General features: G+C 33.0%; 1 protein-coding gene across 1 annotated transcript; it reads right to left on the minus strand.

Annotated features, from left to right (window-relative positions):
- Positions 1–2627: 2627 nt before the first annotated feature.
- Positions 2628–3362, minus strand: LOC113780641. Its single transcript, XM_027326423.1, has one exon. The coding sequence runs from the start codon at positions 3360–3362 to the stop codon at positions 2628–2630; it is 735 nt and encodes a 244-aa protein (XP_027182224.1).
- Positions 3363–13970: the final 10608 nt, after the last annotated feature.

The raw sequence follows: 13970 nt of genomic DNA on the forward strand, positions 1-13970 counted from the left end.
CACAATGATTCAGCCAAGGAAAAGTTTGAATTTTATGACCAATTAGCTGCTGGAAATTTTTGGTGGTAGCCGAGAGTTGAGTTGGAATTTCAGCTTGCTTCTGAAATTTTTCCTTGGAGCATAATGGTTGGAAATGCCTGAAATATGTTGTTTTGAGTCTTGTAAGATATTCAGTTGTGAAACACTTGATCTGCTGGTAGAATTCGCCAAAAATGTTGAAACATAGCTGCTGAAATTTTTTTCAGTTTAACCGAGGGAAGAAGAAAGAATTTTTCTAGATTTCTTTTGTGAATTTTGGGTTCAAAATTGTTACATTAAAGTTTGATTCACTGTGAAATGTCATATTATTGTTGATGGCACTTCAGAATATATTAAGATGGTCAAGCATGTGAAATTTTGGGGAGACAATTTGGTTTTATGGCTGAAATGTTAAGATAGAAGTTACTTGGTGGATAAACCCCTTGCGGTTTAGTCGATGGAATTTCTTGGCATTGGAACAGATACTTTGGAATATAAATTGCTGGAAAATGTTTAATCTGCATTTGTGTACGTGTAATGAGATTATTGGTGGCAATCTTGGATAAGAGGTTGTTGCAAATCTTGTCCTTGGTTTCAAATACATATTAGTGACTTTAAACATTTGAAATTTTGGCTAAATTGTGTAAGAAATAATTGTCGGATACCAAGAGCTAATGATTGATGAAGCCTTGGTCGTTTGAATACATTTTACAAAACTTGGAATCTTGATGGGATTGTGTTGGATGCCTTGGACTTATTTTGTTCAAATTCCGATTTGAAATGGATTTATTGAGACCTAGGGCTAATGATTGACGAAGTCCTAGTGAGATTGCTGTTTGAAATATAATTTTTCTGTAGTGGCCAACTGGGATACAATGTGCGTGTGAACTGAAATCGTGAAGTCCATTTTGGTCCTGTGAACTTGAGTATTTTTAAATCAAGCTACGTGAATATATTTTGCCCTAGTATTGAACTACAAAATTTAGTATAGCACGATAATGTTAGAAATTCAACTGTCGAGATTTTTTAAAACCTTGCAGACTAGTTATTTCTTTCTTTGGCTTAAACTAGCCTTATTATTTCTAGAAAATGATTGCACTAGTTTTTAAAACCCTAGGTATTATTTTATTTTCTTTTCTTTTCTTAAAAATTGTCCCTGGCTAGTTGTTCTAGAGGAAAATTGTCAAAAACACGAGATTTTAATAATTTTAACTAAAAAGCGTAGAAAACTTGCTCGGCAAGAAAACTTACTTCAAGTAAATTAGATCTAGTTGCACCTCTAGAAAGAAAAGTATTTTTAAGGAAACTATACGAAATATTTTACTACTTTTACTAGTTTTAACTTTAAGTGGATTGTCGATTTATTTCGAGAAAATAAACTAGTCATATACTAGATAATTTTTTATATACGTAAACCAAGAACTTGTATAGTAAAACTTATAGTTTTAAAACTTGGTTTTCTAGGATTTAGCGAGGATGCGGATTTCGATTCCCAGCTTGACCTGTGACTTCACTTTTGGTGAGTGTCCCTGCTTGTTCTATGCTTATTTGGTTAAAGTGCTTTCTTGACTCGATACGTGATAATTTGGAAAATGGTTTCTGATCCATCGAAGTGAGCAGTGTGTACTTTATCACACTAGCCTTTCGAGTGGTGACTTGCTTGAAATGTTTTTGTGAATATCTTGCTCGCACTTGCTAAGTACTGAGTAGGGGAATGTACCACACCTGCGGGTGGGAGGGCCTCTTATCCTATCTCAAGTACTAAATCACCAGGCAGGGGAATGTACCACACCTTAGGGTGGGAGGGCCTCTTATCCTGACCTGGTAACTACGTGTTGTGACGTCGTTGGGTGAATCCCTCGACTAGTTTATAAAAAGGTATACTCGAGTATTACCACTCTCATTCGTGATTGGCGTGCGGGCCCGGTAAAGGGGTATGATTGGTGGTCGGAGTTAAGAAAAAAAAATGAAAAGATCTACATGGACCGTAAGTAGTGAAAGTTGACGGAGGGTCAACTACGGTAAATTTTGATCAAGCGTGGAGAATGGCTCCTGAGAGCCCCTGTATCCTACCTTGTGCTGTTATACGCTTTCCTAATTGTTTAATTTTGTTGAAATTATTACTCGCTGTTTGATTTATGTGATTGCATGTTTCGGGGCACCACTGAGTTTTAGCTCACCCCACGTTATTTGTTTTCCTTGACAGGTCCTGGCACTTGAGAAAGATTTGAACTCTACTTTTACTTTGTATGGTTGTAATTCGTATTAAACAATGTAGCTTTTGTTTAGGGTTGCCACTTGAAGCTGGAAAAGTGCAAACCCTAGATTGGTTATGTGGCTTGTATGAATTTGTTACTTGGCTTGTACGAATGTATTTGAATTGTATGTTTTGTTTCATGGTTTGTAATCGGGAAGGTATCCTAAGAATCGACGATTAGCTATCTTATAGTGCTGTTATCTCTGAAGTTAATGTGGTTTTAGTTATCGGCCTATTTGGAGGGAAACGATGTTGTAATAGATTAGGTTATACTTCGGAAGGATTTTACTAGCTTGCTTGCGTGAGTCCTGGCGAGAGTTAGGCAGACGGCCCGCCAACCCTCTGGTTCGCCTTAGGGGAAAGTGGGGTCGCCACACAAACTACACTTCAGCGTGGATGATCTTTTTCCTTGGCCTATAGTTGGTGCTTCTTCTTGCTCCCTTCTCCGTGCCTTTCTTGTGCTGCCAGCTTTTCTTCTAAGTACTGGTGTTAGTACTTTTGAAGGATTCACTTCAATAGGTGGCCAAAACTTTACATCTGGGATTGGATGAATGACTTCTTTGTATGCTTTTATGTAAAATTCTTTTATGTTGCTAAAAGCACAATAACTTTCCAAATCTGCTCTCTTGTTAATAAGAACACTTGTTGCATGCTTGCATGGTATTCCAGACAAGCTCCATACCTTGCAATCACATGTTCTCTTATTGATGTTCACAATGTAAGAAACATTACAATCCTTCACTTGGAATTCGTTACCACTTGCAATTAGTATAGTGCACTTTCTACATTCATTAGCAAGTACATTAAGTCTGTTTTTCACATTTGGAACCACATTATTCTTAAAAAGACAGCCTTTTTCAAATCTTTTTAGCAGCCTAGTCATCAATTTAGATCGAATATTGTCCAGCAATGTTAACACATTCTTACCCCTTAGATCTCCTACCCAATGATTAAAAGATTCAGCAATGTTGTTTGTGATGTGATCACTCTTCAAATCTTTGGGGAAAGCATGCCTAGACCATAGGTGATAAGGAATTTTCTCCAACCACTCATAAGTTGCAGGTTTTAAATCCTTAATTTTAGCCATAGCCTCCTTAAAGTTTACTTCAGTGTAAACCCTAAAAGCTTGCCAAAATTATTGCCTAAGCATAACTCCTGGAAAATGGCCTCTAAAATTGCTATATATATGCCTGCAACACTTTCTATTCACTGTCGATGGTACCTTAGAGTTAATGGCTTCAATCAGTCCCTACAAACACCAAAAATAGTAAAATACATTAATAAAAGCCCAAATTCAGTGATTGATTAAGTGAATGAGTTGTTAAGATCATACCTTTTGCCTATCAGTCATGAAAGTCCAAGGCTTATCCCTTGGAAAGTCATCAAGCATTGCAGCAAACCATTCAAAGAAAAACATCCAACTTTCTTTATTCTAACTCTTAACAATGGCATAAGCAATAGGATACAATCCATTATTTCTATCCAAACCAATTGCAGAAAGTAAAACCCCTCCATACGGCCCTTTCAAGTGACATCCATCAAATCCTATGAAAGGAAGACAACCATCAAAAAATCCTTTCTTCAGTGCATCTACCCCCACAAACATTCTTTTAACTGAAGGAACATCAGATCCCAAAGTCATTTCAAATTGAATCTTAGCTATACTACCAGGATTTGTATTCATAATCATGACACAATACTTAGGCAGCAAGCTATAGCTATCACCATGACTACCATCAATAATGTCCTGTGCCTTTTGCTTTGCTCTATAAAGCTGCATATCAGTAGGAAAAACACCATACTTAGCCAATTCATTCCTTAATAGATCAGGTTTAATAGTGAAATCTGCTCTCAATAGGTCAATTATTTTTCCTGCAATCCACTTGGCAAAAGCAACAATTTTTTCGCTCATGACACAAGTATGATCAGGTGTGCATGTTTTTACCATATATGTCACCTTATCAAGTAATGGAGAAGCATGTACTCTCTACTCACAACCTTGATTGCCGTAAATCTAGACTTTTCATTTCTATCAAAAATTAGAGAAAAGCCCCACTGAATTTTATATTCATATAGCACTCTTCTAAAAGTATCAATATTTGCAAATATCATTTCCTTTAAGAGCCTAAATTTCTCTCCCTCAGGTATGGAAAACTTAGCAACATTTAGGCATGCACCCATTAAATCATCCTCCAAGTCACTGTCTGATTCATTTTCAACTTCAACTTCATCATTGGACTCATAATCAAACAAGTCTCCACCAGACTCTAACTCATTTTCCAATCCCTCTTGTACAAATGTACTAAATAGTTCATCATCTAAGTCAACACTCATCTCATCATTGTCACTATAAAACATATAGCTCATTATCAGTTTCCACTTCATCCTGGATCCCTGCATCAACACCATTCAAAACATATTTGAATTCCTTTCTTTTACCCAACCTTTTGCTAGTTATAGTATTTTGTCTAGCCTTTCCTTCTGCCCAACCTTTTGAATTCTTTTTACCAGCCCTTTTGGTGTTGCTACTCTCTCCTCCATGGAAGTTAACACCCACCACTTCAAAGTTCATAGCAATATCAACATTGTTACCATCTATTCCTGTGTTGTTTTCATTATCATTATTAATATTGGCACTAAGATTATTGAAATTCAGCCCCATAATATTTCCATTCCATCAATATTGTTCCCATTACCTGCATTTTCATTCAAGTTCTCTTGAACATCATCGTGAACCTGCCTAACATAAACATTGATATATCCATTCCTCCTATGTAAACCAAACATTTCCAGGACATCCGAATCAGTTTCAATGTTCATTGTTTCTACAGTACCAGGGATATCACAACATAAAGCAATCATGAAATTTTGTCCACTAGAAATACAATTCAAAACATTCTCACAAACATCAGATAACAAGTCAATGTAAGAATATCGATCGGGTTTAATATTCCTTAGTTCAAACTTCATGCTTTCACAATGAAGAGTAATGTCGTAGACACTTGCAAGTCCAGCCTAAAACCACGAAAACAACAAAGTTAATCATGCACTTCATTAACAAATAGCGTTAATATGATAATAAAAAACTTATTTGCATGCAACTAAATTTATCGATATGAATCAACATGGAATCTGACATAACAGGAAATAAATAAAGATTTCCTATTAAACCCTAAATTGTAAAACTATTTTGATGAACAACTAATACAACCCTATTGTGGTTCAAACAACTAAGAATCACATATATATGTTGCCAATGTAGAAAAAAGTGATATATTAAAAAAAATCACAAAAACTCCAGATTTACACTATTAAATCTAGATTTCTTGTTATTTATGACTATGTTCACCACCCAGATAACTATTATACATGCAATATCAACCAAAAAGAAAATATTGTATTGATGCATCACAATCAAAAACCCCTAAATTCAAAGTATATTTGTGTCCTAGAAATCAAACTAAGAAGGATCTAATGTACATAAATATTAGATCCGTGCATGAAGAACTCATTTTTTTGGTTCAAATAGTATATAATACCCATGCAAGAAATGATCAGTTGAAGATAGTACCATGCTTGTGCCTCCAATAGCTTTCCGACCCTACAGCCTTTGTTGTGAAAAATTTTGAAACCACAGTATGTTGATCTGTAGACAAAACAATGCGATTTTTGAGTTTTGTCTTAGTGATTTAAGGATTAAGCAACCATAGAAAGATAGGATTTCATGGAGAGAGAGTGCAAGAAGAGTGAGAGTGAGTATGATAATCTAAAGGTGGGATTGTGGGGGTTGAAGTGATAAAGGCGATGTCTTGTAGTGTTTCCCGCCTAAAGGCTAAAATGGTAAGTACATATTCTATTTTTATGTCTTTAAAATTTGATGGAAATTAGTAAGGGTTATTCAGACCTTTGGCTATTTTCGTTCCATATAAGTGACAGAAGTTAGCGTGGGGGAGGAATCTGTTATTTGGTCAAATCTTAGGGATCGATTAGTTATTTGGTCAAATCTCAAGGGAGGTAAATGTAATTAACCCTTGGTTAAAAGAAATACTTTCAGAAGCCTCAAGGGAGGTTTCTGACAATTGCAGAGACCTCCCCTCAAGTTTATTAAATTATGCCTACCTTCCTTGCTTTTACTGTTTATATAACAATATTGGTCCAAAAGGCTATTTTTGTCTCAAAAATCCTAAACTACCCTTTTTGTACGAAAATAAAATAAAAATTATTTTACCAATTGTTTTCTTCCAATTTCAACAAAACCCACTATACTAACAAACTAGTCTAGCAAATAGTCTAATTTCAAATTCTAAACCGAAGCAATTCCATTATCATAGGAATAGATGGGATTAATCAAGTTTAAGAGAAGGAAATGCATCATTATGACTATAGAGATCTTCAAGAAATTCATTTTGCCAAAAAAAATAATATTTTATTTACAACTAATCATAACCCAAACTTCAAACCCAATGCCCACATCTTCTCAAAACAAAATAATCTAATCTACCATCAAATCTCTAAACATGTTAACGTCTTAAATACAGAGAAGAAACTCCATTTCCATAACGAAACCACAACCAACAATTGTCAAGCATGTACTTGTTAACATCTTAAAAAGTTTCTTGGATAGATGATAGATAAATTAGTAAATTTACCAATTTCAGTCCCTCTTCCTCTTTTGGGCAATGATTGCATTATTTGTTCCATTATTATTGTGTGTCTTTTCATCTTTTTTTAGTTTGACCATGAAATCGAATTTTACTTCAACCATCAAATCTAATCCCTCAATTAAACTTGTGATTTGGCAATTCTAAAGAGAAGAAAGAAGGAATAGAAATATATAGTAGAGTTTGAGAAATCACTTGTGATGTGATTGGTTGCAGTTATAGACAATGGTTGGTGGTAATTTGAGAGCGAGTTATAAGATGCAGGGGTTGATGGATGAGAACAAAGTGACAGTAAGTGAGAGAGAATCGTCGTTAATTGTAACTTGTAAACAGGATAGTCGAAAAGATTAGGTTTCTTTTTCTTTTTTTAATCTCATTTCATTATATTGTGAATTATTTATTAAGTGAAGGTCATTGTCGTCATTTTATTGTGATAAGAGAGGTTAGTGTAATTTGTAAAACTTGAGGGGAATTGAGTGAAATTATCATAAACTTCAGGGAAGGTTTGTGAAATTATCCCTAGTTAAAAAGCAAACTTTTTAACTTGGAAGACTTGTCAACTTGTTCACAGTCTTTGATGAGAAGGAGATTAAAAAGAAAAGAATCTTGAGATTTATAGAAAATGCCAAAGGCCCTCGTTTCTTTATTAATGGCGTTTTTTTTATCTCTTGAATGTGTGAAGTAATCAAAGACCACTACCTTTAATCGAATTTAAAACTATGCATTTTATGAAATTGTAATTAAAATGAAGAGTACGGACAGTTTTATACTTTGATGTAAGTAAAAAAAAAAATCAAGCACAATTGCATAAACAATTAAGAGAGTGCAACTAGCTTTTTCCAAACTTCATTTGCTAATTTGTTCTAATTAGTTACAAAAAGGTTACTAAAACAATTTACCCTTAAGTATTAGAATTTGCAAAGTTTCTCTTATAAGTAAGACTTGTCAACTTGTTCATAGTCTTTGATGAGAAGGAGATTAAAAAGAAAAGAATCATGAGATTTATAGAAAATGCCAAAGGCACTCGTTTTTTTATTAATGGCATTTTTTTGATGTCTTGAATGTGTGAAGTAATCAAAGACCACTACCTTTAATCGAATTCAAAACTATGCATTTTATGAAATTGTAATTAAAATGAAGAGTATGGACAGTTTTATCCTTTGATGTAAGTAAAAAAAAATCAAGGAAAATTGCATAAACAATTAAGAGAGTGCAACTAGCTTTTTCCAAACTTCATTTGCTAATTTGTTCTAATTAGTTACAAAAAGGTTACTAAAACAATTTACCCTTAAGTATTAGAATTTGCAAAGTTTCGCTTATGAGTAAATGATTAGTGGTTAACATTAGCATAATTTTTGTATTAAAAAGAGACTTAGATGTAATCCCGAGGTTAAGTTAAAAAATTTTAATGGGTGCGATAGAGTCATCATATATTTAATTAATGCACACTTAATTGGACCAGGGACGTAAACAAGTTGAGTTGAACTTAAGTAATACACCATCGAGTTCAAATACTTGATCTAAGCTCGTTCAGCTTTTAAACTCAAACCTGAGTTCAAATTTGACCTCAATTGAATCTAACTAAATTAAGTTTAAGTAATATAAATTAGTATTTAATGTAATGTTAAAGAAGAGATATGATAGACACGTCATATTAATAAATATAAAAAGTTATACATATGTACACACACATAGATATATATATATATACACACACACACACCTATAAACGAATGTCAGTAGGCTCCATGAGATTTTGAGTCTCATGTAATAGGCTTGAATTCAAGTTCGTCAAGTTACTCTAGCTACTTGAACTTAGTTCGAGCTTGAATGCGAGCTTGAATTCAAATTTTGATAGAATAAACTGGTGAATAGTTCAATGGAGCTCGATTCATTTGCAATCCCAAGACTTTAAGTAATACTCATGTAGTTTTGGGAACGTAGAGAATTTCTTGTACTATCTTTGCCCTCACATAAGTGTGGTTTGAAGAAATGAATATAAAACTTGAACTTTGGAATTGTTTATTATGGGTAAGATTGGAAAGTTGGTTGATCAATTTTGATGTGTTGCATCCAAAAAATGAAGTTTGATATTTTTGCAAGGGAAAATTATATAAATAGTGCCTCACATTTCTACCTTATACTTTATTGATCCCTTACATTTGAAATGAAGAATTTTGGTCCATTACCTATTAAAAATGTTTTCTATCCCAAACAACATTTTTTTTTATCTAGTTTTGGTCTGAAAAGCAAGCAAAGACATCACATGAATAACATATCGGAAAAAGAAGCGAGTCAAGCCAAAAAAGTTATAGTTCTTTGTGAATTTATGAGCAAGCAAAGAAAGCTATTACTCTTTATTTTTTACTAGAAATATGTCCAGCATTCTCTGGTATTAAATATACTAGCAATGGAGTTTGAGACCAATATGCAGTGCTTCTAAAATGTGAGAGACCAAAATGCTTTAATTTAAAAGTAAAGGACCCAAAAGGTACAAATGATAATGTGACGACTATTTTCCCAAAATTCACTAGGATAAAAGGAATAATTCTTTTGTCTAAGTTTTGATTGGTCTTGACTCTTGACCACTTACTTAAAGGTCACTAGAAGGCCTGAGATTCACCTCCACCGTAGAGCAAAAAGAGAGGTTCACTATCCTTTTCTTCAGGAAAAGCTAACACCACCGAAGCAGCTGTAGTGCTGTACTCACAACTATGACCTAAGCTGAAATTTTGAAGAGAAAAATTCTACTCTACACTACTATAAAAACAAAGTGAAACATAGCCAACTTTCTTCATTTTGGATATTCTCATGTTCATACTTATCCCCTAGATATATTGTGATTCTTAGTCTCTTTTTATGGGAGAATTGTTTTGAAAATTTGTAGGTAACAGAATATTTTCAAAACATTCTAGAAATGCAATGCCTTGGATGCAATCTCAAACAATAACTCATTCTATGTGATACATGAAAAGTATTAGACCAATAGAAAAAGAAAAAAGAAAGAGAAAAAATGAGCAAGATCATGAATCCGAGAGAAGAAAATTATGAAGCATATCATCAACGAATATGAGGTATCATTAATCAACGAATTGAGAGAACAATGGCCCTGTTTGGCACTTGAGTATTTTGTCAAGTTTGTCTGCTACAAGTTTTTTAAAAACTTTAACTACAATAATCTCAAAAAAAATTTCAAAATTTTTAAACTATACACTTCAAAATATTCAAAAGTTTACACACTTCAAAAATTTTTTAAAAAACTTCTACAATAAAGTTTTAGACAAACACCCTAAAAACTCACTTGCCAAATAGGGACATAGAAAAGACATAAGGTTTCGTTTGGATTGAAAATTTTGATGAAAATTTTGATGAAAATTTTGAAATCTATTAGAATCATTTTAGTAGTTTGAATTGATTTAGAGGCACTTAAGTTTGTAATTCAGTAATTATCGAGATATATTTTATACACTAGAATGATTGGTGATTTATAAATTCAAATGCTTCCTAACTAATCTAAATATAATTAACTTTGTATACACTAACAGTGTATAAAAAGGTTGCTTTCATTTTTCTATACATAAACTAGTTTTGTACCCATTTGTTGAATGGGAATTGTTTAGAAATAATAAATTATTTAGTGTAGTTCATAAAAATATTTGCATAAAATACAAACTTATTGTATAATCTATTATAACCTTTCTTAAATACATTACTATGTGCACATTGTTATTCAAAATAGTCTTATAATGTAAATTTAAACATCTAATTCAGTGATTAATAATTCAAAAAAAAAAAAAAAAAACATTCGACGATATGATAACATTCAAAAACTTGAAAATAGGCAAGATCAAATCTTGGCTGATCTTTGTAAACAAAAGAATGGCCAACCCGTTACCAAAACATCAATTTTGGTACTTAATATAAATGGCTTAAAGGTTAATGTGAAAAGAAAAGAAGCCGAATGAAGTATTAATAAAAGATCAGAATTCAGAATCAATCAAGTCATAGGAACACAGCAACCTTCTAAATCTGTTCATGGCTAATAGAAGCAAAATGAAAACATAAGATATATTTTGCTCTTAAGTCAAAAACATAAAAAATCTAAATAGTCTGATGTATATTGCATGACGTGAACTGTTGTATGACAATGAACTTGATGTCTTGCCATTTATGTAATCAGTGACACCTTCTTGTTCTTTAGAAGCCTTCTACCAAGTCTAAAAAAAAATTGAAAACTGTACAAAAATTTTTTAACACCAGAAACCTAGAAAATAAAAAAAAATTAGTACATTGCTTGAAGACAATTAATAAATTGTCAAAGGCAATTAAAAAATCGTGTGAAAACACATAGTTTAAAAGGCCACTTTTAAATCACTAACCAAAAAGCAATATGTGTTCTACTTGAATTGAAGAATGAATCCATAAATTGAAATAACAAATTAATTACAAAAACCTTGCTAGAAATAAAAACCAAACTGTAACTTTTGAAGACTTACTTAGAAAATTCAAATTCAATGACTTAGCTATGAAAAAGGTGTCGGAAATTACAGACCATATACAGCGAGTATAAACAAAGTCCAAACGCGGTCCTTGCATTGAAGGGAATAAAAACGAAGTTCCAAATCTGGTCCTTGCATTGAAGTAAAAAAAAAAAAAAACTTTCCAAAAAAATTGGTGGAAAAATGTAAACATTTTTACTGCTTGATAAAGTGATGAGTAATAGATCGAGAATCATATATATGAGTAAAAATGTAGAGTATCTGCGATAGCGATAATCTGAAAAAGATAATCTAATATTTGAATTGATATTTCGAACTTTTGAGTTGAAGATGAGAGAGATAAAAACATAATTCAAAATTATTTATACTAATCCCTAGGAAATTTAGGCTTGACGATTAGGGTTAAGAAAAAAAAAGGTGAAAGAATGGAAGAAATAATTATGGAAGGATTATCTAGAATTGTAAAGGCAAGAGAAAAAAGAGGGATGGAATAGCGTAGGTTATTAGGAGGTTAACTCATAAAGCGCGTTGCACCTACTTGCCTTGTCGTTAAGCCACGTAGGAAAGAGACAAAATAAAAGGATAAGGATGAGAATACGACTTTATTATATATATATATAAATGATGGAGTTAGAGAAATCGAGATTATGACATTAATGTACACATAACACATACATTCTCTCGAGCTATATCCAAATGAGGGTAGGCAGTTGCCTCATCTCAACTTTCAAAGGTCGCTAAAATTGCGGTGAAATATTTGGAAACATAAAATTTCATCGTATATTGCGTCTTCTGAAATTTCTTTTTTTCTTTTATATTCTTCCCCTAAGTTTGTAAACTAATTACAATTATCACCTACTTTAAACATTATTCCTTTCAAAATAAAAACTAAATGTTGTTTGACAACAGATGAGGAATATTAAAACTTGGTCTGTAAAAAATTAGCAAATAATTTTCCTTCGAGTTCATTTATCAAGAACTATAACACTAATCAGGTCATTGCTTCAACATTAGTATTGTCCTTAAAACTCTTTGAAAATTTGAAAATATTGGCGCAACATTCATACCAATTTTCTATGATACTCTATATAGTTATATCTAGTCCATAAGAAAATTCTTGTTTGCTAGCATCCATGCATTGCATTTCTTGTATTGTTTTGAGGATCCAAAGTTGTTTCAACTTTTGGGTGATTGGGAGGCCCAAAGCCATATTAGATTACAGCGTTACATGGTTGGGCCAATGCTGGAACCCACTGCCTATGGATCTATGGGCTAAAAATTGGAGCCTAACGTGGTCCTGAGTTTGCATGCTGTCGCTGATGTTTTGTCCAACCCATTAGGTTGTAGATTTTGCATGTCTTTCTTTCCTGTGGATTTGAATTAGTTTGCAACGTTGTTTGGGATCTTATTTGTTTGATTTGGACATCTCCAATTATCCGGCCTCTGGGTCCTTATAGGCACTTCAGAGTACCTAAAAGGATAATTAATATCATCCATCCATCACTTAAAGTTTGACCAAGACCGGTACAGATTTAAATGTTTGGTTGATTAGATTAAACTTCAAATGGAGCTTAGCACATTAGATCTTTTCAAGCTTACGTAAATGTCAGCCAGATCAATTAACGTGAACGTGTATTATTCGATAATACCTATAATCCAATTCCTTGTTACGTTAATTAATATAGTTTTTTTCTAGCTTGGCCCCAGAGTCAAATGTTTTTTAAACTCGGACGAGTATGTAAATTGAATGAGCTATATACTGGTTTGCAGTTCAGCCTCAATTAGGAATTTTTATTGTTTATTTGCTTTGCATTAAATGACTTGGACAACATTGAACAAAAAAAAAAAAGAAAAATAGTGGGAACTGGTTCAAAAGTTCGATTTATTATCAATTTGAACATTTCAATTGGTTCTTGACTATGTTTGACCAAGTCAATTGACCTTTCAAGTTTAATACAGAATTGGACCGGTGGCATGACCAATTTAGCACTATGTTTGGCCATTTCAATCGGTTCTTGACTATGTTTGACCGTGCAATTGGTCCAATTTGACACTGTTTTAAGCACACTAAAAAAGAAGGGATAATTTCAGATACCTCCCTTGAGGTTTCTGACAGTCTCACTCTCCTCCCCTGTGGTTTCAAAAATATCACAAACCTCCCCTGTCAGAATTCTAGGTCCCATTTCTTACATCATCATGGCCAAAAAGACTTAAATACCCTCACAAGTTAGCTAATATTTCATGATTATCATGACAAATACATTCCAACTCACGTAACTACTTTTTTCTACGCTATATCTAATCTCCCTTTTACATGTATACATAGTTAAGTAACTAACACCTAACATGATGTATATTTTTGTAAATTGATTGTACCTCATAGATCACCCCGTGTAAAGTACTCACAGACAAATAAGGACTACTCATACAAGTAAAATTACACATCTACTATAGGGAGATGCACAAATTGATCAAAGGGCTAAATAACCATTCCAAATTTATGCGTACCATTATACTACCTTTTATAGATATACA

This window comes from Coffea eugenioides, chromosome 8 (genome assembly GCF_003713205.1).
Source record: "Coffea eugenioides isolate CCC68of chromosome 8, Ceug_1.0, whole genome shotgun sequence".
Taxonomy (NCBI): Eukaryota; Viridiplantae; Streptophyta; class Magnoliopsida; order Gentianales; family Rubiaceae; genus Coffea; species Coffea eugenioides.

What these genes read in the sequence shown, in the direction of transcription:
- LOC113780641 (XM_027326423.1), bottom strand. Translation starts at nt 3,362, where the DNA reads ATGGCTAAAATTAAGGATTTAAAACCTGCAACTTATGAGTGGTTGGAG.